General features: G+C 36.4%; 1 protein-coding gene and 1 non-coding gene across 4 annotated transcripts in view; both read left to right on the forward strand.

Moving 5' to 3' along the window:
- Nubpl (NUBP iron-sulfur cluster assembly factor, mitochondrial) overlaps positions 1-6,180 on the forward strand; it is a 152,746-nt gene extending 146,566 nt beyond the window's left edge. For 2 of the 3 annotated variants that reach the window (XM_048361851.1, XM_048361852.1), the window contains 2 exons: positions 1,984-2,066; positions 5,665-6,180. In XM_048361851.1, coding sequence (XP_048217808.1) covers positions 1,984-2,066; positions 5,665-5,727 — 146 coding nt within the window. In that variant the 3' untranslated portion in view covers positions 5,728-6,180. The remainder of the gene's footprint in view (positions 1-1,983; positions 2,067-5,664) is intronic. The other variant, XM_048361850.1, reaches the window with a different exon arrangement.
- On the forward strand, positions 6,150-6,253 carry LOC125363742. The gene has a single exon (XR_007213323.1). It is a non-coding gene; the product is annotated as a U6 spliceosomal RNA (small nuclear RNA).
- Positions 6,254-26,062: the final 19,809 nt, after the last annotated feature.

Here is a 26,062-nt window from a genome sequence, read left to right on the forward strand (position 1 = left end):
ACTAACAACTCACAAATATATAATTGCCTAAAAATGTATCAGAAACACTGATTACTGGTCACAAATAGATAGATAACGCTATAGACTACTGTATTAGCAGTTTTATGGAGATGATAATTTATTGAGTTCCAGTTCAGAATGCACTCCCTGTTTTAATGTAGTCATAGGTCCCAAGAAGCGTCTCCCATGAACTGGAGCAGGAGGTCTAATTATGTAGAGGTTAGAACTATAAATGAGGAACTGAAATCAGGAAAGGAGCTCTCTCAACTAATGACACCTGAGAGAAGCTTCCCTCCCCCCCAACCCAAGAACCCTCTCTTGTCCACTCTGATACCTTCCAGCCACTCAAGTAATTTTTATAATTTGGGTTATATTTTAAATGAATTACTTGGTTAAATAGCATTTCAGGACACTATCTAATATTTACCAACAGGAACAGTTTATGCATTATACTTATGATTGAGGCCATCTTAGAGAAAACCCTTGAACCTATTCTAAGTCGGCCCTCACTTCTTTTAGAGATAGCCCCTTAAGAGTACTTTTCACACACAGGCTGTGCCATACCTTTACTCCTCTCAAGATCCACAGTTGGCACATTACTACCCACACTGTGCCCTCTCCTGGTCTATTGCGCATCTGTAAATAGGACTGTGAGTTTCTGGAGGGTAGAAACGGTGTCACTAGGTGGCTATGTGAGGAAGAACAACTTACTTATTTTACTTCCACTTCTGCTGTAGAAAAAAAAAATTCCAAACTCTTTGTTGTAATGGTAGCTCACAGATTAATGGGGGAGAAACCTTATAGATGCCTAAGTGTTTTCTGTAACTGATTTTGCTCTGTCTGCCCCTGTGACAATTTATTATACACTGAATACTGTAGAATATACACTAGATTAGCTGAAATGCTAATCCATAAATGGCTACTGAAATATATAACTTGTCATTTGGCTCTTGGGTATTAAGGAAAGACTTCAAGAGTTAAGATTACAGGAGGCCGACAATAGGATTGTGAATGACCTATCCCTCAATACTTAATAATAAATTGTAGTATTTTTGTAACACATATTTCTTCTGCATCATTTCCATTGCATGGAAGGATATGGAACAAGTTGTATATATAAAAACATATACACATATATAAAAACTTATACACATTTCAATAACCTTTGCATGGATTTGGAGTGATTCTGACATTATTGAGATTCATGATGCGTCATTTCCACTTAAAACTCCATTTACTGAATTTTAAGTCTCAGTCTTTGAATGACTTCATTTGTCATAGTGTGGGAGAAGGAGCATATTGGCACTAATAAAAGAAAAAGAGCATGTGGAACCATTGGTCAAGGCATTTCGCTCTTAAATTCTAACCAGAGTAATGCATTCTTAGGAAGACACACAACTGTAATGGCAGCCTATATATTGGTATTTCTATTATAAACCCATCGGGTTCACAGGTTGTCTATAATGCTTCATAGATTAGTAAATAATTAGACAAAAATAATTTTGTCTGATAAAGAGGCTAATAGTTGAGATAACAGGTCTGGCTTGCCTTTTAACAGTTCTCTTAGCTCACTTGTCTGCCAACATCAGGGAGATTATTTTGATGTCCTTTTAGGGGGCTACTTCACTTCTACATCTTTTACTCTTCAGTTAGGCCATGTCACGTGGTATGATTTATCTGTATCGGATATTACAGGGGAAACCATTTGCAAATGTCTTTTAAGCCATTCTTTAATAAATCAAATATATCATCCTTTTATTGGCTGCCACGTGGCTTTTGTGGTTACATGCGCAGTTACTATACTACCCTCAAATGGGAAATTTTGCACCTCATTTCCATTTGAAATTTCTTTTTCAGATATTTAGCAAATTGAAGGTAATTATGACTTGAAATAATTCAAATAATTTTAGTTCAGGCTTTGTCTCTTTCCTAAGATGAATTTGAGTCTCTCTGGTACTAATAAATATTTCACGGCTCTTGTAGGGGACATTCCTTTACACCTCAGCATAAGAGAGGCTTCAGATACAGGCCAGCCAATTGTGTTCTCACAGCCTGAAAGTGATGAGGTAAGTTGTGCATTTTATGTGGTTTTTCTTATTGTGGACTATATGCTTTTTGATATATAGAAAGTTTGGAAAAGTAAGCTTATCTGTGTAGAGGTTGTATATATAAGCAAGGATTAGTTAAGTTGTCCAAAGCATCCAGAAGTGCATAAAATCTGAGTTACTGTAATGAAGGTTTTCCCTTTGCCTTTTAGCTATTAGAGTGTTATATTTCCTTTTACATCTTTCTTGAAAAGTTTTCAGATATCAAAACTATAGCCCTTTACTGGTTTTACAATTAAAGCCTGACAATCTCAACTACCATAGATATATTTTATATGTACAGTATTTGATAAGCTTGAAAATGTAAGTTTTTTTAATTATACATATTTAAATGCCTTCTAAGAACAGATTATTTAAAGAAACTCCATGGTTATTTCTTATGAATAAAATACACACTCCTTTATTTCAATTATTTTTAAAAATATTTTCCACCTGCTCATTATTGCACTAAAAAAAAATTCTTCCAAAATAACAAACATTTCTGAAAAGAGAGAAATGTCATATAACAGTCATATAATAATAACCCAAAGACATGTTTTTAAATTCTAAACAGCAGTGAAAGTGGGTTTTTTTGGTGGTATGTTTTTAATATTCTGATTTACATTTGCATAAATATCAGGCTTAATTATTTACTGTAACTGAATAACATTTCTGAAAATCTTAAGACAAGCTGAACATTTATGGTTATGATAGTTTTGATATCATGAAATTTCTTCAAAAATGGTGATAATTTTATATACCACATCATCAGCCTTAAATATGAAGATGTCTGATCAAGTTTAAGATTTAAACCAAACCATGAAGAGGAGAAAATATGTGTTTGTTATTTTTCTATGGAAGATATTACTTCCTACTTGTAGATTGCAGGCATTATTCTTCTTAATCAACTCCTGATAATAGTAATCACAGTGTGCCAAATATTTTCAGGTCTTTTATTTACATTGTTTTCCATCCTCGCAATAATTTATTGCAGTAAGTAGAGAGTTGCTATATTGTAGTTGAGGAAACATAGGCCCAAAGAAGTTAAATATTGTCCTCAAGACTGCAGAACTATTGAGTTATAAAATGTGATTAAAAGACAGGTCTCTTTGTCTCAGATGTTGGCTTCTTTCCATCGCATCATCTTCAGGGCCCTATACAAATAGCTACAATTTCTCCAGGTTCTTTTGAGACTGGTACAGTTCTTAAGTGCACTTAATATATTATCTTGCATGATTCTCATAGCCTTTCCATTTTCTCAGATGAACAGGCAAAGCTTTATTTATATTAAGGAAGCTTGTTCAAGATAGTACTAAAAGCTAGTTCCACACTTAGCTCGGATACACAGCCCATGCTTTTATTTCCCAGTGCAGTCCCTATTTTACTTCCTGCTAATTGAGAGACTAGTCCAGTGTGTATCTCATGCTTTGTGTTCAGCTCCCTTTCAGAATAACTCAGACTTGTGGAGAAGAGGGTAGGCAAGCCTGACGCCTCAGGAACTCTTGACATGTACAGCTGCAGAGCAGAGCACAGAGGAGTTCTAGGCTCAGGAACCCACTGAACATGCCACGGTGCTTCCTCTGGGGAAGCGGACTTCGGTGTTAGTCTCAAAGGAGATCTCTGCGTAGAAGCAGAAACACTAAATCTGAATCTGCATAGGGCTCATTACCAAGCTTGCCACCTCATGCAATGTCCCTAGACCTTTTGAACTGTTGTCTCCATCTGTAAACCAATGTCAGCATGAGGAGGATCAAGGTGTGAGACAACACTGAAAAATGTTCATAGAATGCAACTGTACTTACTACTTTCTGGTACTTCCTATGTCATAACATGAAATATCTTTCCTCTTCCCTTTATTAAAGGTCCACTCCCCCAATGCCCTACCTCTTACCTAAGATCAAGTCGATGATACTCTTGGATGACATTTAAAATTCTAAGCAGCAGAATTGCAGTCACACAAGTAGAGTTTGAGATTCTACTTCAAAGTAGTATTAACGCCTTAATGTTAGGAAGCTATAATTGTATCCTAGAATCTAGTATCTAAATCTGAATAGGATTTAGGATAGACTGCATCCTAAGAATCGTGTTCCATTTCCCCCAGTTGCTTGTTAATGCCAGAGTAGATAGCTAGAGTTAGCTAGACTATCTGTTGCTCTTAAGTGGCCTAATAGAAAGATCTAGAATAGGAAGGAAGGGTTAGTCTCCAGAGTTGAGCTGATGGAAAAGTAGAAAAATAACCGTTTGGGAAATCTGTCCTATCTTTTATTTGTGATGTATGTGTGACCTTTGTGCTGTACAGATTAGCCAAAAATGGAGTGATTTAATTATTCCTCAGGTGGGAAAAAGTTCAAAAAAACATTTTCATAGGAGCTCCTCAGGGAGACTATAAATTTCCTTTGGCACAATAATAATGACAGCAGCTACTAATACTATTTACTTGCTCTGTGCTAGCACTCACAGGCTTTACTCTTACTACTCCTCTAAACCTTGGAGGCAGATATTATTATATCTGGTTACTGTAACCATTTTACAGACCTGGAGCCTGCAAGTAACTTGCCCAAGTCACTTCATCTACCCAAGTAATGAAGTCAGGTTTCCAAACCTGGCCTGCCTGACTTCAAGCCCCAACTCTTCACTGGTGAGCTGTTCTGTCTCCCTTTTGTGTCCTAACTGGAATAGTTAGCAAATTTCAAATGTTCTGTACATTTTGGCTATTGTTGTTAATAGTAGTAGTAGTACATTCAAAACTGTGAATTTATAAATCCAGAAAAAAGACAGTTATAGAAAGAGTGAAGCCAGGCAAACTAGTAGACATCCCAGCACTTGGGAAAGAGGCAAGAGGATCATGTGTTTAAAGCCAACCTTTGCTCTATAAGGAGACTGTGCCTCAAAAAAGAACTTAAAAATCTTAATGTTTCCTAGTAGCTTTGTATGACTACCCTAGGAGAAGTAAATAATATTTCCACAGCAATTATTTTTAAATTCTTAAAATGTAAATATCATGCTCATTGTGGACACTGGCTGGGCTGGTGGCCACTCTGACTTGGAGCTGACTTCGTAACTCAGGGCTCTGGGAATCCCAGAGAGGAAGAGGGTTGGAGAGTGACAGTGAACCAGAATTTTCACAAAGTATTCGCGCCCCACAACAGCAACAACAAAACCCAGCTTCGCTTCTAGATGCTTGGTGCTGGTACTGCAAACCTCAAAGGGGATGAAGGAAGTGCTCTCTGAAGGTAAACCAGAGTGACAAACACAGTCATGCTTCAAATGTCAACACTTTTCATGTCGACTCCATTGCTAGTTTGCTGGTACTGAGATTAGAATTTGGAAAATAGTCATTGCTAATACTAAATATTTTTTCAGAAAGTTGTCTTCAAGATATTACCCTCCAACTAATCTAAAATCTTTGTCTTCTGCCTCACCTGTAATGTCCACAGTATTGTCTTCTCCGTACTGAATTTTCTCATCCTATCTGGCCTTCTTTACTACCAAATGCAGCAGGCGTCTATAACAAACAGTCTGAGAGCGATTCCGTGTCTGCTGGGAGAACTAGAGAACAAATGAATCTGTTCTTTTTCAGGCCAAAGCTTACCTGAGAGTTGCTGTGGAAGTGGTCAGAAGGTTGCCACCTCCTCCAGAATGACTCGCAAGTGCCCTGCCTAGTGTCCTGCCACTTGACAATAAGAGGACCTGTGGAAATGAGTAATGTGATAGGCGGGAACGACAGAACTAGACCCACAATGGTTTCCTTTTATGTCTAAGGAAATAATGTCTTATTTTCACATTTGATTTACTAAGCTATGGCTTACAAGTATCTTTTTTTTCCCCCTTTGGTGGCATGGGAGTTTGAACTCATGGCTTTTGCTTGCTCTGCAAGTATCAGTGTTAACTGTTACAGTTAGGATTTTTTTTTTTTGAAAAGTTGATATGTATTAACTTCACCAAACCACTTTTTATTTTATTGATCTCCACCTTGAGGAATCACAATTCTATGATGTCACAATGCCAGTCTGGTAGAAAACTGCACATGACCACAGTCGGTCATGTAAAGAATTTACTAAACTAGTGCTCGCTTCGGCAGCACATATACTAAAATTGGAACGATACAGAGATTAGCATGGCCCCTGCGCAAGGATGACACGCAAATTCGTGAAGCGTTCCATATTTTTTCACTACCTTACGTATATAACTGTAATCTCTCTGTACATCACCTTGACAATAAAATTAAATTTAAAAAGCACTTGTATCAAATGGATATGTGACACAATAATAATAAATGACATCTCTAAACACACACACACACAAAAAAGAATTTAAACTACTCTGTAGATATAAATACGGCACTACCCACTGGCATTTGAGTATTGTGGTATTGGTTTCTGTACTATTGTGGTCCCATGTTAGATGGAAATGAACCTCTGCTTCTTTATCTAGACTATACTTTACCTCAGCTTTAATGAATCAGAATCTCCAGGGTGGTACTCAGACATATATATTTTTTAAACAATATCATAATGATTTTGATGAGGGCTTGGATTATAATAGCAAGAATAATAATAGCTATTAATGTTTATTAAGTATACTTTGTGTGCTTATAATCTACCATTCATATGAGTGAGCTACTATTCATTTAATTTTTTTTAACAAATAAAGTAATGGAGGTATAGGAAAGTTAAGTGTTGCCATGGTTACCTTTTCTAATACGTGATGAAGCTGAGTTCCACCCACTTGGGTATTTGGATACTGGATTCTCCTTTTGTGTACAAATTTGCATTTTTTATTTCAAAGAAGAGAAATATTTATTTTTTGAGATCAAATTACCCCTATCCTCCCTTTTATGAGCATTTCATGAAGTTCATGTTTCAAAGAATATTCATTGAAAAACATGTCTCCTATTTAATTGAAGCTCAGAGTGAAGGATGTTGCATAGTCAAGAAGCAAATAGTTGTCAAGTTGAAACTACTAATAGGAATTAATCCTCAGTTACAGGAAGTAGTCTGTGTCTTTTGGAAACTTTGAGCTCTTCTGTTCTGTAGCTATCAGGCAGAAAGAGTTGATCATTTTGAAAATATTTTCACACAAAAACTTCTACTCTATATTTATAGCAACTTTATGTATAATTTCTTCAACAAGTGAATGTTGGAACATCCTTATTCTGCCACCACAATTTAAAATTTTAAAACAATGTAACATGAAACAATATGAATTTTAGAGAAGTATGCTGAATGTCAAAGAACTCCCATAAGATTGTGTGTATGTATATATGTATGTGTGATTTCACTTATAAATGTTCTTAAAATGATAAGATTATAGAAATGAAGAACACGTTCCTGGCACTATGTTAAGGAGGGATAGGGATAGAGATATAAATGTAAATGTGGCTGTAAGAACGACTTGAGTGATCATAGTGATGATAGAAATATCCTGTAAGTATGACTGCTTTGTTCCAACTTTGTTTTGATATTATACTATAGTTCTGTGTTACCATTGAAACAAACTGTGGTAATAAAGAATTGCTATGTATTACTGTTAGAGGCAACTTAAAAGACACTTTTGCCAGGTCCTGTGAATTAATTAAACATCTCTCAACTCTGTATCTGTGCCCTTGATCTGTGTAATTCTCTTTCAGTCAACTTTGCAATCACCGTGGACCCCAAGAAGGACCAGATTGACAGATAAGCATCTTATTTGGAAAGCAAATTGCCCTTTAGACAAGCAATGTGTTCCTATCTTAAAGCAAAGAGCCAAAATTCAGGAGACCATCCTGTTTTTGTTCTGTTCTAGTAATAAAGTGATAACTTCTTCTACCAGAGATATGAAACTGTTTTAGCTATGCATGCCTTTCTCATTCCTGGTTCTCAATTCTCCCTATTTATGTGCTTCTGAAGATGGCTGAAGGTGAATTGAAGTGCTGTCTTCCCATGGCTGCCATGTAATAAATCTCTTTTCTCTGCCCTCTCCATGTCTCTTCTATTTGGCTTGTGGGTGTGAGTAACTAACTAATTTGGGACCCATGGACATTGGGTTTGAGGTCTAAAAACCTGGCTTCGATTCTTCTTTCAGTGCATGTAAATCTACTATTATCTCAAAGTAAAAATAAAATTTTAATTAAAACCTGCTCTGCTGTATGTGAACCAAAAATTTTTGCATCAAATTATTCATACTGATTCATATTGTGAATTTAAACCTGTGTGCACACAGTAAACATTGTTCATCACTGAGAAAAAATAATAACTTAAAGATATAGGTATCTGGTTATGTTTTTATTATCTATTTAGGAAAAGGACAATTCAGGTGATCCAGTGAGTATTTCTGAAATAAAAAGCAAGTACGTGGACCAAACTTAGCTTTGAGAAAGAATGACTAAGTAAACTTCACAGGTGCTTAAATGTAATTGATCTAATGGAGAAATGGCAAACTCACAAATAGGATCTTCTCCTGTGGATCTTCACTTGTAATGAAATCTCCTTTACTTTTACTACAGATACTGCAAGGAAAATTTCGGTGTGATTGGAGTATGTTTTGCATTTTTTGAAGTGGAAGCTGTAAACAGAAGACTAAGCTTATTCTAAAATTTTGCCCATGGCAGGCTTTGTTAAGTTTCAAAGTGCTCTCTTCAAAGACACACACTGCACAGCTTAGTGTGCTAGTTGCTGAGGGGTGATGTTTATTACTCATTTATCATGTTTCTGTAGAGTGGAATTAACATTTTCCTATCCTAGAGGGGAACTAAGCTCCCTCCCTCACTCCACTCTCTCCAGGAATGGAAGAGTTGATTCATCTTAGGAGAAAATTTTTGCCTGAGGAACTCCACATTTCTTTTTTCAGCCAATACTTAGGATTTCATAGGTAGGCCACAGGAAAATATGAAGATATCCATCGTTACCTTGGACACCTTTGTGACTTAGCTACGGTGAGGGTTTTTGGTAGTTCATTATGATCATACATCTGCTACTCTTGGTTTTTGTCAGCATTAAAGCTACAATTTCTGCCCTAATGTGAAGTCTGTCTCTCAGGTTCAAACCCGACCCTACTTCAAGAAAAAGAAAAAAAAATCTCTTCATAGAATCCTAGAAAGTGAAAATGGAAGTGTATCAGATAGTCCTACCACTCCATTTGAAGCAAGTCTAGTAAAAAGCAAATTCACCAATGGTCAGTACCTTTGTTAGCTGTTGGAGGATGTTATCCTGAAGTACATTACATATACAGCAAGACACTGGAGACCTAAATATACACACTGTGAACATGCATGTGACTCCAGACCCGGTTAAGAAGTAGAACATCGCCACCGTCCTTGAGGCTCTGGTGTTCTCTCCCACTTGCCACTCCTTCCTTACAAAGTTAACCTGTATCTTTATACATCTAAATTTTATATTTAATAGATGTATGCAGTAGATGTTCTTTGCTCAGTATTGGCTGCTTTTGCTCCACATTGTTTCTGTATTGGCTACTTTTTCTCTCTAGTTTCTAAGACCCATGTCTCTTATTACTTGTTACCATATATTTGCTCATCTTCTTTACTGTAGAGTATAATGAGTGTACACAACTTGCTCACTGTGCTGTAGACGGTCATTTGGATTGATGCCAATGTTTTCTCCAAACATTTCTATATATGTTTTCTTGGTTCCCATGTGGTTAGTTTTTTTTTTAATTTTTAATTCCTTCTGAAGGAATTACTGGTTCTTATTTACCAACACTTCACTGTTTATTTATTTTGCATTTTCCTAATTACAAATGACATTGAACAACTTTCCAAACACGTATTGGCTGATTGGATATCCGCTTTACCTTGTCACATTTTTTACTCATTATTGTATTGTTGGTGTGCTTATACATTTTTTATATGAATTACTTGTCAGTACTTATGTACTTTCTTTTCCTATGATTTGCTTGCCCCTCTCTTAATGGTAACTTTTTTTTTAAAGTTTATTTTCTAAGAGTGTACTTTTTGTAAGCCAACTCAGGTGCCCCTCAGTAGATGAATGGACCAAGAAAATGTGGTATGTATACACAATGGAATTTTATGCATCAGAAGGAATGACATTGCCCCATTCATAAGGAAATGGAAAGACTTGGGGAAAAAATAATTATTAAGTGAAGTGAGCCAGAACCAAAGAAACATAGGCTCCATGGTTTCCCTCATTTGTAATAATTAGTATATGTCTAGGATAGTCCTAGCAGAGGATCACAATAGCTATGCACATATGAACACATAAAATGGTGCTTTTTTATTTTAATTTTTTATTGTCAAGGTGATGTACAGATGAGTTACAGTCCTATATGTAAGGTAGTGAGCACATTTCTTGTCAAACTTGTTTCCTCCTCCCTAATTTTTCTCCCACCTTCGCTCCTCAATCCGTACCCCCCCCAAGTTAAACAGTTGGTTTATAGCATATTGTTTTGTAAACCAATGCATCTAGCCCCTTTGTTGGGGAAATGAACTTTACAAATGGGAGGGGAAAATGGGAGAAAAAGAGGGAGATGGTAACAATGTTCCACAAGAACTGTACTCATTACCTTATGTAACTGTTATCTCTCTGTATATCACCCTTACAAGAAAAATTTTTAAAGAACATTCTTAATGACAACTTTTGATAAACACAAAATTTTACTTATAATGTTTCAAATTAGTTACTGATTTTTCCATTAGATGTCAAGGTTACTCGGGCTTGGATGTGATTTATTCCTTGAAGGTTCATGTCCTAGAAGGCAATGGAGCCCTTAAGAGGTGGTCCTTGGGGGGGGGGGGTGTTAGGCCTTAAGGATTAATGCTTTTCTTTCTGGAGTGCATTTTTACTCTCACAGGACGTTGTAAGAGGGTTGGTTTTACAGTGAGCCTGGTAACTGGACCTCTCTCCAGCATATACCATCACCACTTCTGTTACTACCACACACTATTCCTGCAATACTCCCGCTATTGTGACGGCATCCTAACCAGAGCTGAGCACACCACTACCATACTCGAATCTCGAGAACTGGGAACTAAATAAATATCTTTAAAACCCACCCAACCTTAAATATTTTATTACAATAATGTGAAAATGGTCTAAGACACCCTATATGAACTTCTGGAGCTATAAGTGTTTTGCCTCTTACATTTAGTTCTTCAGTTTTTGTTCCATGTAAGTGAAATATCTATTTCTGGCCTCTTCTGTTCTACTAGTTTATTTATTATTGCATCAATAACTCACCAACTTCATTCTCATTATGTTCTTCATGAATGTTTTGCAGTTTATGTTTCTTGACTTTTGCAAAGTCCAAAAGTAACAACAAACCACTGAAGAGAATATGCTTAGTTTGACAAGATAGAGAAGACTGAAAGGAGTATCACATCCACACTTACAACAAGAAAAACTATGAGCTACAGAATCATAGCTTTTCTCAAACCCAATAGGGAAGTGAAGTTGCAGTACCTCCGTGAAGCCTGAAATGCAAGGCATTCCAAGGTGGGAGAGGATGCATGTGTTGTCTTGCCTCTGGGAAAGCATGAAGGGAAGATTCCAAGCAAATTGCAAACATGTAAGAAAAATAAAGTGAAGTGTTTTTTGTTTGTTTGTTTTTTGTTTTTAACATTGTAGAGTAACAAGAGTGTGGGACCCCTGAAAGCTGATAGGAGATGGAAGATTTGCCCCATCCTTGGAGTTAAGGATACCTAAGAGAACTGAATGCAAGGCAGAGAACTGGGGGAAGCTTTCTTTGTTGGCATAGACTTAAAGGAGGAAGAAACTATCCTAGAAGAAAGTTACAAATTGATGAAGACCTATTATGACAAGGAGAGAGAGAAAAAACCAACAACCTGCTACTCCTGGTGGCTCCAGGCCATTAAAGATATCTTAAAGTATAGATATGATCTCTGAGAAATCTTGTTGGCAAATATCAAGGGACACAGAACTTGCCTAAAGCTCCAAGCCATTAAAGATATCAACATTAAAGTATAGATATGATCGCTGAGAAATCTTGTTTGCCCATATCAATGGACACAGAACTTGCCTAAAGCTGAAGCTAGCGCATAACAACAGAACTTGGACTCCAGAGCAAAGTAGCCAGCACTAAATATCAGGGAACAGCAGTCCAAAGCTGGGCCCTGGTGGCTCATGCCTATAATCCTATTTACTCAGGAAACTGAGATCTGAGGACTGAGATTTAAAGCATAACAAGAACTCAAATCCCTGAGTTCAAGGTTTGATGCCAGCACTAAGAAGAAAAAGAGAAACAGCAGGCCACTGCTATATAAAGGGGCAAGAATGAACAGGGATCAAAAGCTAAGAGTTAAGCCATAAAGGAAATGCAAATAAAAACAACACTGAGATACCAACATACCCCACTGAGAATGGCCTATATTCTGAGTTCAGACAACAAATGCTGAGTGGATGGGAAGAAAGAGGAACCCTACTGCACTGCTGGTGGGGATGTAAACTAATACAACCAGTCTGGAGAACAGTCTGGAGGTTCCTCAAAAAAAACTAAACATAGACATACCCTGTGATCCATCTATCCTGAACAACAGGAACCAGGATATGATGAGGACATTTGCACCTCCATGTTCATTGCTGCACTATTCACAATAGCCAAGAGATGGAAACAACCCAGATGCCCCACTACAGGTGAATGAATGAAAAAATGTGGTACCTATATCCAATGGAATTTTACTCTGCCATTAGAAAGGATAAAATAATGGCATTTGCTGGAAAATGGATGGAACTAAAACAAATCATGCTGAGTGAGACAAGCCAAGAACAGAGAGACAAGCGGCATATGGTCTCCCTGATATGCGGGTGTTAGAAATAAAATGCAGAGACACAGCAAAGTAAACAGGTCTCAAGATGCCAAAACATAGTAAAAAGAAAAGAGGACACAGAATAAGTGCAAAGTATGTGAAAATAACAGTAATAATATAGCAGAGGGGACTGTCAGCTACACTGGACACTGATGTAAGTGAACTAAGCAACTCATGGATGGGGATGGGAAGGAAGGAATGAGTGAAGGAGGGAACAGATGTTACTAAACAAAAAGTAATGTACATATCATCTGAAATGGAGGAATTTTATTGTTAAAGTTCATAGACTTCGTAAGCTCTGTAGAGTAGAATGATATGATAATTTTAATTATTGTGAAAGTTAAAATGTGTACTGTGAAATAGTTGTAAGTTAAATCCAATAAAATAATAATAAAAAGCCAAGAGTTAAGGAATATAAAAAAAAAATCCTTTGGCAACTCAACCTACAAGTTAGACATAAGGTAGGAGTAGAGTGATTTGGGGCTAGTGGTTGACTGGAGGTAACCATAACAACCAAGCCTAAATAAGGAACTCCTGGCCAGACTGCTGTCCTGAAAGCTAATGTTCTAATAGAAAATGGTATATGCCCACTTCTAACTATACATGCTATTTTAGTCCATTAATTTTTATTTTACCTCATTATTAAGAGAAAAAAATATAAGAAGCAGGGGGAAAAAACAGCTGTCAAGAGAGAAGAAATCAATAGGGTAAGATAGACAATCCAGGAATTGGTATTATCCAAAAAAGAATTTTAAATACTTGTGATTAATATATCAAAGGGTTCAATGGGCAAGATTCTAGGGCAGATGAGAAATCTTAGAAGAGAGATAGAAACTATAAAAACAAGTGAAAGTTTAAAACTTAAAAACAAACAAAAAGCAGTAATAGATAAAGTGTGCCTTTGGGCTCATTAATAATCCTGATACAGATGAAGAAACAATCAATGAACTTGAAGATAGATAAATGGCACCTAAATTGAGATGGTACAAAAAGTAAAAGGTTAAAAGCACACAACATGTCATAGTTGGGAATACACTGGCATCTCATATGGAAAAGAGAATACAAGAACAGATGCAACACTTAAAAGAAATAACCACTGCCAATGTTCAAAAGGTATCAAATCACAAAGCTCAGAAAGCTCCAAACAAAATTTTTTAAAATCTAGATACATCATATTGAAACAGTTGAAAATCTTAACAACAGTAAAAGAAAATATTTTTTTAGTATATTCAAGCAAGTCCAAGAACTATAGCAGCGGAACTACCCAGTGAGGAGCTAAAATGAACAAACTAAACTGTCCACCCTGCATTCTATTCCAATGGAAATAACATTTAAAAGAGAAAACTTTCAGACAAAAGCAGCGAGTGCTCATTAACAGAAAACTATGCTATAAATATAGTAAGAAGGTTTTCAGGCAGAAGGAATGTCACACAGAAACTCCAATCTATTAAAAAAAAAATCCCTGAATTCATTACAGTCATGATTAATAGTAAATACAAAGACTGCTGCCTTACTTTTAATCATTCTAAAAGATAATTGACTGAATGAAAAGTAGAAATGTATTGTGTATTTATGAGAAATATAAATACCAGCAATAATGAGGTCATTATATTTATAGAGTGTACTTTGTTTACTTAGTTCTTATATGTGAAATTCTTATACAACAATTGATACATTTGAAAGTAAACTATGTTTAAAGCTGAATATTATAAATTTTAAAAATAAACTAATACATTTTCAAAATAAATAGTAATACAGTAGTGAAGATAAAATGAAATTATAAAAATTTTATCTAAAGCAAGGAGAAAGAGGTACAGAAGAAACAAAAGTACACAATATAAAATAGCTATTATGATGACAGATTGTAATCTAAATATACTTGTAATTTAGTAAACAGAAATATCTCTAGCATACTAATTAAATGACAAAGGTTGTCAGATTAAGTAAAAAAAGACCCAATTGTGTACAATGTAAAGACTTTTTCTTTCCCTCTCTTGCTTCCTCCCTCCTTCCCTCCCTTGTCCCATACCTCCCTTCCTCCCTCCCTCCCTCCCTTTCTTCCTTCCAACTATGTTGCCTAGATTTGTCTTGCAACTCCTTGGCTCAGCTCAAGTTATCTTACTGCCTCAGTCTCCTGAGTAGCTAGGACTACAAGCACATGCCACCACATCTGGCTAAGAAAACTTGAATATAAAGGTGAAAATAGATCACAAACAAATATGGAAACAATAGACAATGTAAACATTAGTTGAAATGGGGACTGAGTATAATATTATCAGACATCATAGACTTCAGATCAATCAACGTTACCAGTGAGGAAGAGAGACCTCACATGATGATAAAAGTGAATTTAAATAACCCCTAAGTAATTAATAGAGCAAGAATAAACAATAAGAAAACCAAAACAATAACCAGCAGGATAAACATAAGACCAAAACAATAAGCAGCAGACTACACATTGCTTTCTTGTATATGTGGGACATTTACCAAGATGACCACATTTCAGACCATAAAACATACTTCAACATATTTTACATCAAATCATGTGAAGTATGTCCTTTATGATTAAACAATCCAATAATTGAAAGGTACCTGGAAACTCAAATCTGGGAATAAAGCAATTGTTTCTCCAAGTCAGCAAGGAAGAAAGAAAACACATTATATCTTGAACTAAATTGATATAGAACAAAGCATATCCAAGTTTGGGATGCAGCTAAAGCATGCTCACTAGGAAATATAACCCTAAATGTTTATATTAGAAAGTAACTTCTCCTACCTATGAAGTAACTTTCCACATTCAGAGTCTACAGATAAAAGAGCAGATTAAACCCAAAGCAATGTAATTTTAAAAAGAAATCAATTAAATTGAGAAAAGCAGTAGAGAAAATAGAGAAATCCAAAGCTGGCCTTTTGGAAAGATCAAGAAAATGGACAAACTTTTAGCCAGATTCATTAGGAAAACAAAGAAGACATAAACTATAAAATCAGAAATGGTGCCAAGATTCTACCAGCAATTTAAAAGGACAATAGGACCACAAACAACTTTATCATAAAACTGACAACTGAGCTAGAATAAATGCCTTGAGAGAAATGGTCAAAGCTCACTGAAGAAACATATAACTTGAATAATTATAAATCATTTAAGGAAATGTAAATTTAAGAAGCAACAAAGTAAACTCCATCCCTAAGTTCTATCACTAGCAACATGTATCCAACAGTGAGGGAAGAAATACCAGAAAAAGAATACAGAATCATTACCAACTCATTTTATGAATCCACCAATCGCCTAACATTCAAGCCTGGGACAGACAGAAGATTATAACCAAAGATTCCTCACTAACATAGATAAATATCCTCAGCAAAATTTAATTTAACTCAACATAGTATGAAAATAAATATTATGACAAGAGGCCATTTCTCTGGAAATGCAAGATTAGCTCAATATTTGAAAATCCATCCACCTAAGCAGCAGATTAAAAAAGAAACCACCTAAAGCAGAACAGACTAAAGAGAAAAAAATCACCTTTATCTCAAAAAGCATATGGCAAAATCCAGTGTTCACCTATAAAAATTCTCAACAAAGTAGAAATAGAATACAACTTATCAACCTGTATTTATTCAATATAAAACTGAAGATCTTACCTGTATAACAGATAATGAAGCAAAAGCATTAAGAAAATATTAAAATTATTCACAGTTGTCTATGATATTACACAAAAAGCCAAATAGAAGTAGTAAATGGAAATAAAGTTGCAATATACAAGGTCAGTGTACAAAAATATTTCTGTATACTAGCAATGAGAAATTAGAAATTGAAAAAGATACAATTTACAATTATATACCTCTACAAAAGTATATGCAGAGAAACTCCCATGGAATATTCACATATGAATAAAATAAGATATATTAAAAGATCTGGTATGCTGACACAAAGTACTAATGAAAAAGAGATCAGAGAAGACACTTAAGTGGAGAAAGTCACTATGTCCATGATTTGGAAAACTATGCTGTTAAGATACCTGTTCTCCAAATTGAACTCTGTCAAGTGCTATCCCATTAAATCCTAGGAGACATGTTATTGAAATTGACAACTATTTCTAAAATTTTAAGGAAATAAAAGAGACCTGGAATAGCCCAGAATACAATATTGTGAAGAAGAGGAAGGAGGAGGAGAAGGTGGAGGAGGAAGACTGAAGTTGGGGAGTTACACTCCCTAATTTCAAGACTTACTATAAAGCTATAGCAATCAGGACAATGCGGTTTAGGTGTATAGGTGGAATTATAGATCTTTTGGACAGAATAGAAAAAAATTTAAATACACATAGACAGATATTATAACTTATGTTCTAAAAAGCACCAAAGCTATTCAGTGGGAATGCATTGCCTTTTCAGCTGCTGTGTTTGAAAAATTAGACATCTCCCAAAGAAACGAGCTTCCTCGTATACCTTACACTTCTACAAAAACAAAAATGTTGAAGTGAATCATACACTTAAATTTATTATTGAAAAGTATGGAGCCTCTAGAAAGACAACATACTGAAAACACTTTATAACTGAGTTATAAAAAATAGTAAATAAGACACAAAAGTCACTATAAAATTGAAACAGACAATGTTGATAACTTGTATGTCATCAAAATGAAAACAGTTGTTTGAAAGATACAGTTAAAAAATATACAAGACAATTTATGGACAAGAAGAACTTGCAAAAAAAAATCCAACAAGATTTTTGTATCCCCTTAATAAGACAATATCAAAATTGGCAGAAGGCTTGAATAGTCATTTCCTCAAAAAAAAAAAAAGTGATATCATTGTAAAATAGCACCAGAATGCTCAACACTTTTAGTTATTTGGCAAATGTAAATTAAAAGCCACTAAAATGACTACACCTGAAAAGACTGACAATGTCAAGGATCTGTGACTAGGTGAATCGACTGGAATTGCATATACTTTTGCAAATACTCCATATACTTTTAGTTCCACTCTGAAAAACAGGCCAACACATTATTGAAGAATTGAAGGGGTACTGCCTTGCAATCTAGCTACTCTACTTCTAGTTACTTACCCAAGAGAGATAAAACATGTATCTGTATAAAGACACAGGCATGGACACACATGTTCCTAGCACCTTTCTTTTACAAGAGTTGCAAGATGCTGAAATATTACAACAAAAGATGAGCACAGATTGCTGTATCTATATGATCAGATATTCCTCAGCAGTGAGTGAACTATTGATACAATAACACAAATGAGTCTTAATGTTTAAAGAGCTAGGGACAACCTGTACAATTACACTTATAGACTAAATTAAAAATAAATTACATTTGTATAGAGTTCTAGAAAAGGCAAACCTTACTAGACAAAGTAGACCAGAAGATAACTGAATATGCTACTGGGAAAGAGTTATAGTGAGAAGGATGAATTTGACAGGAAATTAAATAGAAAAAAATTTAAAGAGAAAATTTTAGAAATTACAGGAATGTTCACCAATTTGACTTTGGTGATGGCTTCCCAGATACATAAATGAGCTAGTATTCATCAAATAGTACACCTGTAAATTTGTGCAGTTTATGGTATGGGCTTTATAATTTCATGAAGCTATAAAATGTTGCATTAATAATTTGTAATACAGGATTGTACTTTGCAAAATAGTGATTTTTGTAAGTTTACAACCCTTTTGAAGTACCTGAAATGTCACAATTTCCACTTATAATTATTCTCAATTATTTTTCTTTCTCCTACCTTCTCAACTAAATCTACTTTATCGAAAAAATTCTATGAACTTCCATCCATTTTTCTGGTTAGTTTAACTACTTGCCTTTAGATTCAGGTTGAAATTCAAAATATAATCAGCCAAATTATTTGCTCTCTTTCTTTACCACTTTCTGTTTTGAGTACAAAACAGAAATAGTAGCAAATTGTTTTCACATTTAAACTTTCTTTAACTAATTTGGCTTATTGTTCCCATAAAGTATAGAGACACTAAAACTTAGTCATAATACACTTCCCTAACTAGAAATTCTTATTTAAATAACACTCGAACTTCATCTCCAGTTTTAGTTTCTATAACCTTAGAAATGGTGTTGTGACATATTTTGAACTTACTAAAAAGTATCTTTTTTTGCATGAATGTCAGGGTGATAACAGAAAAGTTGATATGGGGCTTTCTTCTTCTTCTTCTTCTTCTTCTTCTTCTTCTTCTTCTTCTTCTTCTTCTTCTTCTTCTCTCTCTCTCTCTCTCTCTTTCTTTCTTTTTTGGTTGCTTGGCTTGGCTTATTTTATACAATGTCTTACTATGTAGCTTAAACTGCTTTAGGCTGGGTTCAGCGGTCCTCCTATTTCATCCTTCTGTGTACTGGGATTAAGTATATGCACCTTTATGCTAGGCTCAAAATTTATCCCTCCCTCCCTCCCTCCCTCCCTCCCTCCCTCCCTCCCTCCCTCCCTCCCTCCCTCCCTCCCTCCCTCCCTTCCTTCCTTCCTTCCTTCCTTCCTTCCTTCCTTCCTTCCTTCCTTCCTTCCTTCCTTCCTTCCTTCCTTCCTTCCTTCCTTCCTTCCTTCCTTTCTGTGCCAGTCCTGGGGCTTGAACTCAGGCCTAGGCACTGTCTCTGACCTTTTTTGCCTACGCCCAATGCTCTACCACTTGCCATCTGTTTCCTGGCTCAAAAATTATTTTTAATACAAAAGAATGTTCTTTAATGAAAAACAAAGTCTCTGTATTTAAGTGACTGTTTTCCTGCTGATTTTCATATTTAATCTTTTAAAATATTTTAAAGTTTCATAGCTGTTATTGTTTCTTATAATTTATATCCTGTTCCTTTGGCAATTTTATACTGTGAGATAGTTTGGTCCTTAAGGTTAACATTAGTTTTCATGTGTGTAGGTGGGTATGAATCTCGAACTCAGGGACTGAGCTCTGTCCCTTAGCTTTTTCGCTCAAGGATGATGCCCTACCATTTGAGTCACATTTCCACTTCTGACTTTTTTGGTTGTTAATTATAGGCAAGAGTTTCACAGACTTTCTTGCAAGGGCTGGCTTTGAACCACAATCCTCAGATCTTAGCATCCTGAATAGCTAGGATTACAGGCAGGGGTATTAAATTAAGTATATCAAGCAATAATAATTCTCATTTTTATTTTAATTGAGAACTAATATAGAAATAATAACTATATCTGTTTCAAACAAGAAAAAAAATGGAGGCATGTGGTAGCAGGGCTTAAACTCAAGGCCTCACACTCTTGCCTCATTTTCTTGCTCATGGCTGGTGCTGCACGGCTTGAACTGCCTCCACTGTCATTCATTTCACTGGTTAATTGTAGATGGAGTCTCTCAGCATTTTCTGCACAGGCTGGCTTTGAACTATTATCTTCAAATCTCAGCCTCCTGAGTAGTAAGATTATAAGGATGAGTCACCATCACCCAGTAAGAAAAAACATTTTAAAGAGTATGGGTGTTGCATCTGTTGAACTGTTGTTTAAACATTATCTCCCCCACTGTGCCTGATGGATTTAATGATGGTTTACCCAGTTGTTTCTCCATCATCTCTTCATATGAAGAACTATACAATTGCATTGTAAACCACTAGGAGAACATGCTATTAGGCTGTCTCTTCTGATGAAGGTATTGTCTAATTAAGTTGTAAGAATCACTTGTAAGTAAATTCCATTAAACATTGGCCTTCTCTTGTATCTCACTAATCATAGTTTATCTAAATCAAGTACAACAGAAAGCCAACATATCCAAATAAAGGCCTTTACTGTGCCTAGACCCAGAGGTTAGCAATAGTACTTCAGACTTACAATATACTTAGCATTCAAAGGAACCAATAAAACAACTGTCTTCAACTCTTTTTCTGCCTATACTTGCCCCTAGGGAGTGCATACTTAATTGAGGATGCTGTCACAAATTAAGTAAATTTTAAAATTAGTAAGAGCCAAAATCTGACTTTTAGTACATGAGTTGTTTTAAGGAAGTAGGTAAGAGAATTAAGGTGGAGAACCAGGCTTGATGAAATGTGGTTGAATGTAAGGAATTAACACGAGGAACAACATGAGGAGGGTTACAGTGAGCAGAAAAATATCTTTGGGCAAGCAGCCTCCTTAGGGATATTGTTTCATATCTGTAAGCAATGGATAACTGAATGGGAAAATAGGACTGATAAGAATGCAGAAAACCTTGAATAACAGAAGTCTTAAGTTTTTTTTTTTTTTTGCCAGTTCTGGGGCTTGGGACTCAAAGCCTGGGCACTGTCCATGCTTCTTTGCTCAAGGCTAGCACTCTACCTCTTGAGCCACAGCGCCACTTCCAGCCTTTTCTGTTTATGTGGTACTGAGGAATCAAACCCAGGGCTTCATGCATGCTAGGCAAGCACTCTACCGCTAAGCCACATTCCCAGCCCAATCTTAAGACTTTTAAAAACATTCCTTATTTATAAGCCAAGTATAGTGGCACATATTTATAATCCCAAGACTCGAGAGACTGGCAAGGAAATCTAGAATTTGAGACCAGCCTATATGACATAGCATAGCACCTCCCACCCAGCACACACGGTGTGTGCCTTTCAGAATGTGAAGGTAAAAAGGCATTTCGTGAACCTTGATTCTCACTTTTAAAATAGTCTCGCAAACCGATATTATTGTTTATATGAAGAGCAAAAATCTAAATATCTAAGAAGGCTCAAGAAGAAGCAACTTCTCTATCTGATATCAAATTTTACTATAAATTTATAGTAATAAAGAAAGGTTGATTTGATACAAAAATAGAAAATGGAAAAAAGAGTGCCTATAAATAATCCATTTGTATTTAAGCACTTGATTTGTGACCAAAAAAAAAGAAGATATTGCAAATAACCGAGAAAATAGTCCTGAGATATTGATTATTCACATGGAAAAAAATCTATGCCTATTTCATGCCATATAAACATGAATTTTTAAGGCAAAAGCTTTAAATTCAGAAAAAAATACAGTATAGGATTGGTTACTTGGAATAATTCATAAGCTCTTACAAACAGTTACAAAGATTTGCAGCTGGGTGCCGATGGCTCATACTTGTAATCTTCGCTAGGATTAGAAAATCAGGTGGAAGCCAGCCCAGGCTGACAAATCCGAGAGGCTCTTAACTCTATTAGCCAGCAAAAAGCCCGAAGTGGAGATGTGGCTCAAGTGGAAGAGCACCTGCATTCGCTTAGCAAGGGATGCCCTGAGCTCAAGCCCCAGTAACAGAATAAAAAAGCAAAAGATTTTGATTAGAAACTGGGTAATAGAAATAAACAGGCATCCTCAGTAGACGAGTGGATCGGGCCAATGTGGTTCATATACACAATGGAATTCTATGCCTCCGTCAGAAGGAATGGCATTGCCCCATTCGTAAGGAAATGGAAGCACTTGGAAAAAATCAGACTAAGCGAAGTGAGCCAGACCCAAAGGAACATAAACCCCATGGTGTCCCTCATAGGGAACAGCTAGTACAGGAACAGGCTAGTCATGGTAGAAGACCAAAATACCTCAATAACTACACCCATATGACCACATAAGAAGATGCCAAGTGAAATGAACTCCACGTTACAGAAACAAGAGTTATACCACTGTTGTAATTATTCTCAACATGCCATATGAACTCGTGTTTCCTTGTCTATTTGTCTGACTGAGTGGTTTGTCTAGTTTTGTTTCTCTTGTAGTCCATTCCTGACATCCGAGTACCCTGGATATTGTCTGATATGGGTAATAGAACTCGGGAAGGAGAGGGAATACCAAATTCGAGAGACAAAGAACAAAAAGACATACCATTCAAAAAGCAACACTTAGAAACCATTTGGTGTAAAACAACTGCATAACTCTTGGGGGGAGAGGGGAAGAGGAAGGGGGCAGGGGGGAAATGAAGGAAGAGGTAACAAGTAGAACAAGAAATGTACTCACTGCCTTATGAATCTGTAACTCTTCTGTATCACACTTTTGACAATAAAGAAAAAGATTGAAAAAAAATAAACAGGCATTTCACAGAAGACAGAACATAAATGGCCAATCAATACACAAGCTAAGTCCCAGTAGAAATCTGAAAAATGCAAATCAAAACCAGTGAGATACCATTTTACAGCCACTAGATGTAAAACTTAAGCAGTCTGACAACCAAAGTGGTCCTGACACCTAGAGTCTTAGACATTCTGGTAGGAAAATGGCACTTGCGCTGTGGCAAGTGCTTTGTGGTGACATTGTAGGCACATAACTCACTACTCTGCTTCTGGGTATTCCTGGAGCAGTTCTTGTCTTGGCACCAAAAGACACATAGAAGAATGTTAGTAGTCGTGCTGTTATGAGTAGCAGAAACCTGCAAATAACTCACTTGCCTGGTGTTACGGTCTGAATGTTTGTGCTTCCCTGGTATGGTTGAGTGTCTGTTCTGATTGATGACTTGGCGCACAGGGTGACACTGTTGAGAGGTGGGGCCTAGCAGAAGGTCTCTTGGTCACTGGGGACACACCCTCAGTATGTAGCTGTTGTAAGACTCATAGGTAGTTTTCAGGTGTGTCATCAAGATGTAATCACTTATTTGCTCTTGTCATTGTTGTCTGCTGTGATGTCATGCTTATGAGAGCTCAACCAATGTTCGCTCAGGTACTGAGCCTTCAAAACAGTGAACTACGTAAACTTTTTTTTTTTTATAAGTAGCTAGTGCCTGGTGTTTCATTATAATAACAGAATCTCAATATGCTCCCCCCAAATTTGAATGTTAAAATCCTGTCACCTAGCACAGGCTCAGGAGGTAAAGCGTCCAGCAGATGATTAGGCTGAGGATTTTGTGGGATCTCTTACAAAAGAGAACCTAAAGTCCCACACGCCTGCCATGTGAGATTATTTCTAATGAAAAGACAGCTGTCTGTGAAGCTTTCAGTGGACCCCTGGATCTTGGACTCTCTCCAGAACCGTCAGAAATGAACTAAGTTTCTGGTGTTCACAAGCTACACAGTCTTTGCAGCCACTTCACCAAATTAAGCCATCTGCTGACGGAAGAATGGAGAAAGTGACTGTAGAAATCACAGAATAGATTACTATACATCAGTGGAACTGTTAAAAATGGATGAATGGGGGCTGGGGATATAGCCTAGTGGCAAGAGTGCCTGCCTCGGATACACGAGGCCCTAGGTTCGATTCCCCAGCACCACATATACAGAAAACGGCCAGAAGCGGCGCTGTGGCTCAAGTGGCAGAGTGCTAGCCTTGAGCGGGAAGAAGCCAGGGACAGTGCTCAGGCCCTGAGTCCAAGGCCCAGGACTGGCAAAAAAAAATAAAAAATGGATGATTGTTAGCCACATAATGTGAGAAAATGACACATTATTGAAGATCACATATCATTTCATAGACCTCAAAGTCAGATAAAACCAACAAATATGTAGTAAATTTTCCTATAAACCTATAGGATGATAAGCATTAACATTGGGTAAGCCTTGGTTCTGAGCTATGAGTCAGGAGCATGATGCAGGAAAAGGACAAGGACAGAACTTGAAAGATTTTTCTTTTTAGTTTGGAGGATGAGTGGAGGTCATGAATATAATCCTTTCTGAACTCATTTGACATTATTTTGTGTGTGTGTGTTTATGGAAATAGAACTTTAAAATATGATGTTGAGAAATATGTACATTCTCTTTCTCACTTAACCCTCATTCTCTCATACAGAAGTCTGTTAAATAAATCACAGAACCTCATACAGTGGAGTATAACACAGCTATGAAAAAAATGAGCTAGAGTGAATGACCAGAAATGGGATGATCACTGGGTTATAGTAAAAGGAAAGGGTACGGGGATGCTTCCATTTGCATTATAACATGTATTTGTGTGTACATTCGTTATTTTTGTAAGGTAACCAATAAACTGTCACCAAAGTTCTTGACTCTGACAGACTTGTGGCAACCATGTATTTTGAAAGCTGGTCCAGCCCGGAGGTAGAAAATGAGGTAGCAGGAGTGGTAGTGGGACAAAGGAGAAACCTTTAATAAATACCAGGGAAAATCATCACAGGAAGGTGGGGGGCCTGGAGAGGAGATACCGTTGGCGGGACACACAGTAGAGCAGAGGGAGGTGAATCATGCTGTGGTGCTGTAAATAATTGATCATGTCAGCTCCACTAAACCCAGTGGTCCAAAACTCATGGAGAACTGTATTTCTAGTTAGCTAAATGCAGCTTATTATAATATCCTGTTAGACCCAAGATGTGATTATGAGATGTCATAACATAGAAGATGTTCAGCAAGTCTTATTGAATCTCTTTTGAGGCGATGCCATAAAGAGAGAAATCCTTACTGATTTGCTTTATATAAACTACTTTTTGGACTTTCACCTCAAGGAAGACTTTATTGATCTATCTGATGGTTTTATAAAAATGTTTGCTTCCCAGTGCATTCTCAGGAACTATGGGAAGGTACTTCTAAGGCAGAAAATAGATAGCGTAGGGTTCACTCTCTTGCTATATACAGCTAAATTTAATGACACTGCTATGTATTAGTCCATGTGGATTACTATAGCAAAATGTCTCAGGCTGGGTAAATTATAAACAGTGGTAATTTATTTCTTAGAATTTTCGAGGCTGGGACAAGTAAGATCAGGGCATTAGCAGATTTGGTATTGGTAAGAACTCACCCTTTGTTTCAAAGATGCTGCCCTCTTGCCTTATCTTAACATGGTAGAAGAGGAGGAGTGATAAAGGGCCTCTTTACTTATTTTTATTTACTATTATTTATCTTGGTTTTCCTTGCATTTGGACCTCACGTTCTTGAGCTTACTAGACAAGCACTCTACCAGGAACTCAGACCTCTTTTGTAAGAGCATTAATCCCATTTTTTTTTTTTGCAGGTGAAACTGTGGTGACCTAATCATTTCCTTACAGCCTGACCTCTTAATACTTCTTTGGGGATTTGGTTTCAACTTGTGATTTTAGGAGAAAACACATTCAGAGCAGATCATGCAACACATTTTTTCCTTCTATATTTTATGGTATGAATTTACATAGTTATAGAAGCTGTCCCATCAATACTGAACTGCCCACATTTCTATTAATTTATGTAGGAACTACTGGTATTCTAATATACACCTCTATCTACTTTTTCTCTCATTTTCCACCTCTTATCCCTCTTTTCCTCAACACTTCTTGCACACAGTTCTTCTTACATTTGCTTTTCCCTCCCCAGAATGAAACCAGAAGCTAGTTGTAG

This window comes from Perognathus longimembris, chromosome 14 (genome assembly GCF_023159225.1).
Source record: "Perognathus longimembris pacificus isolate PPM17 chromosome 14, ASM2315922v1, whole genome shotgun sequence".
In the NCBI taxonomy this organism is placed as follows: domain Eukaryota; kingdom Metazoa; phylum Chordata; class Mammalia; order Rodentia; family Heteromyidae; genus Perognathus; species Perognathus longimembris.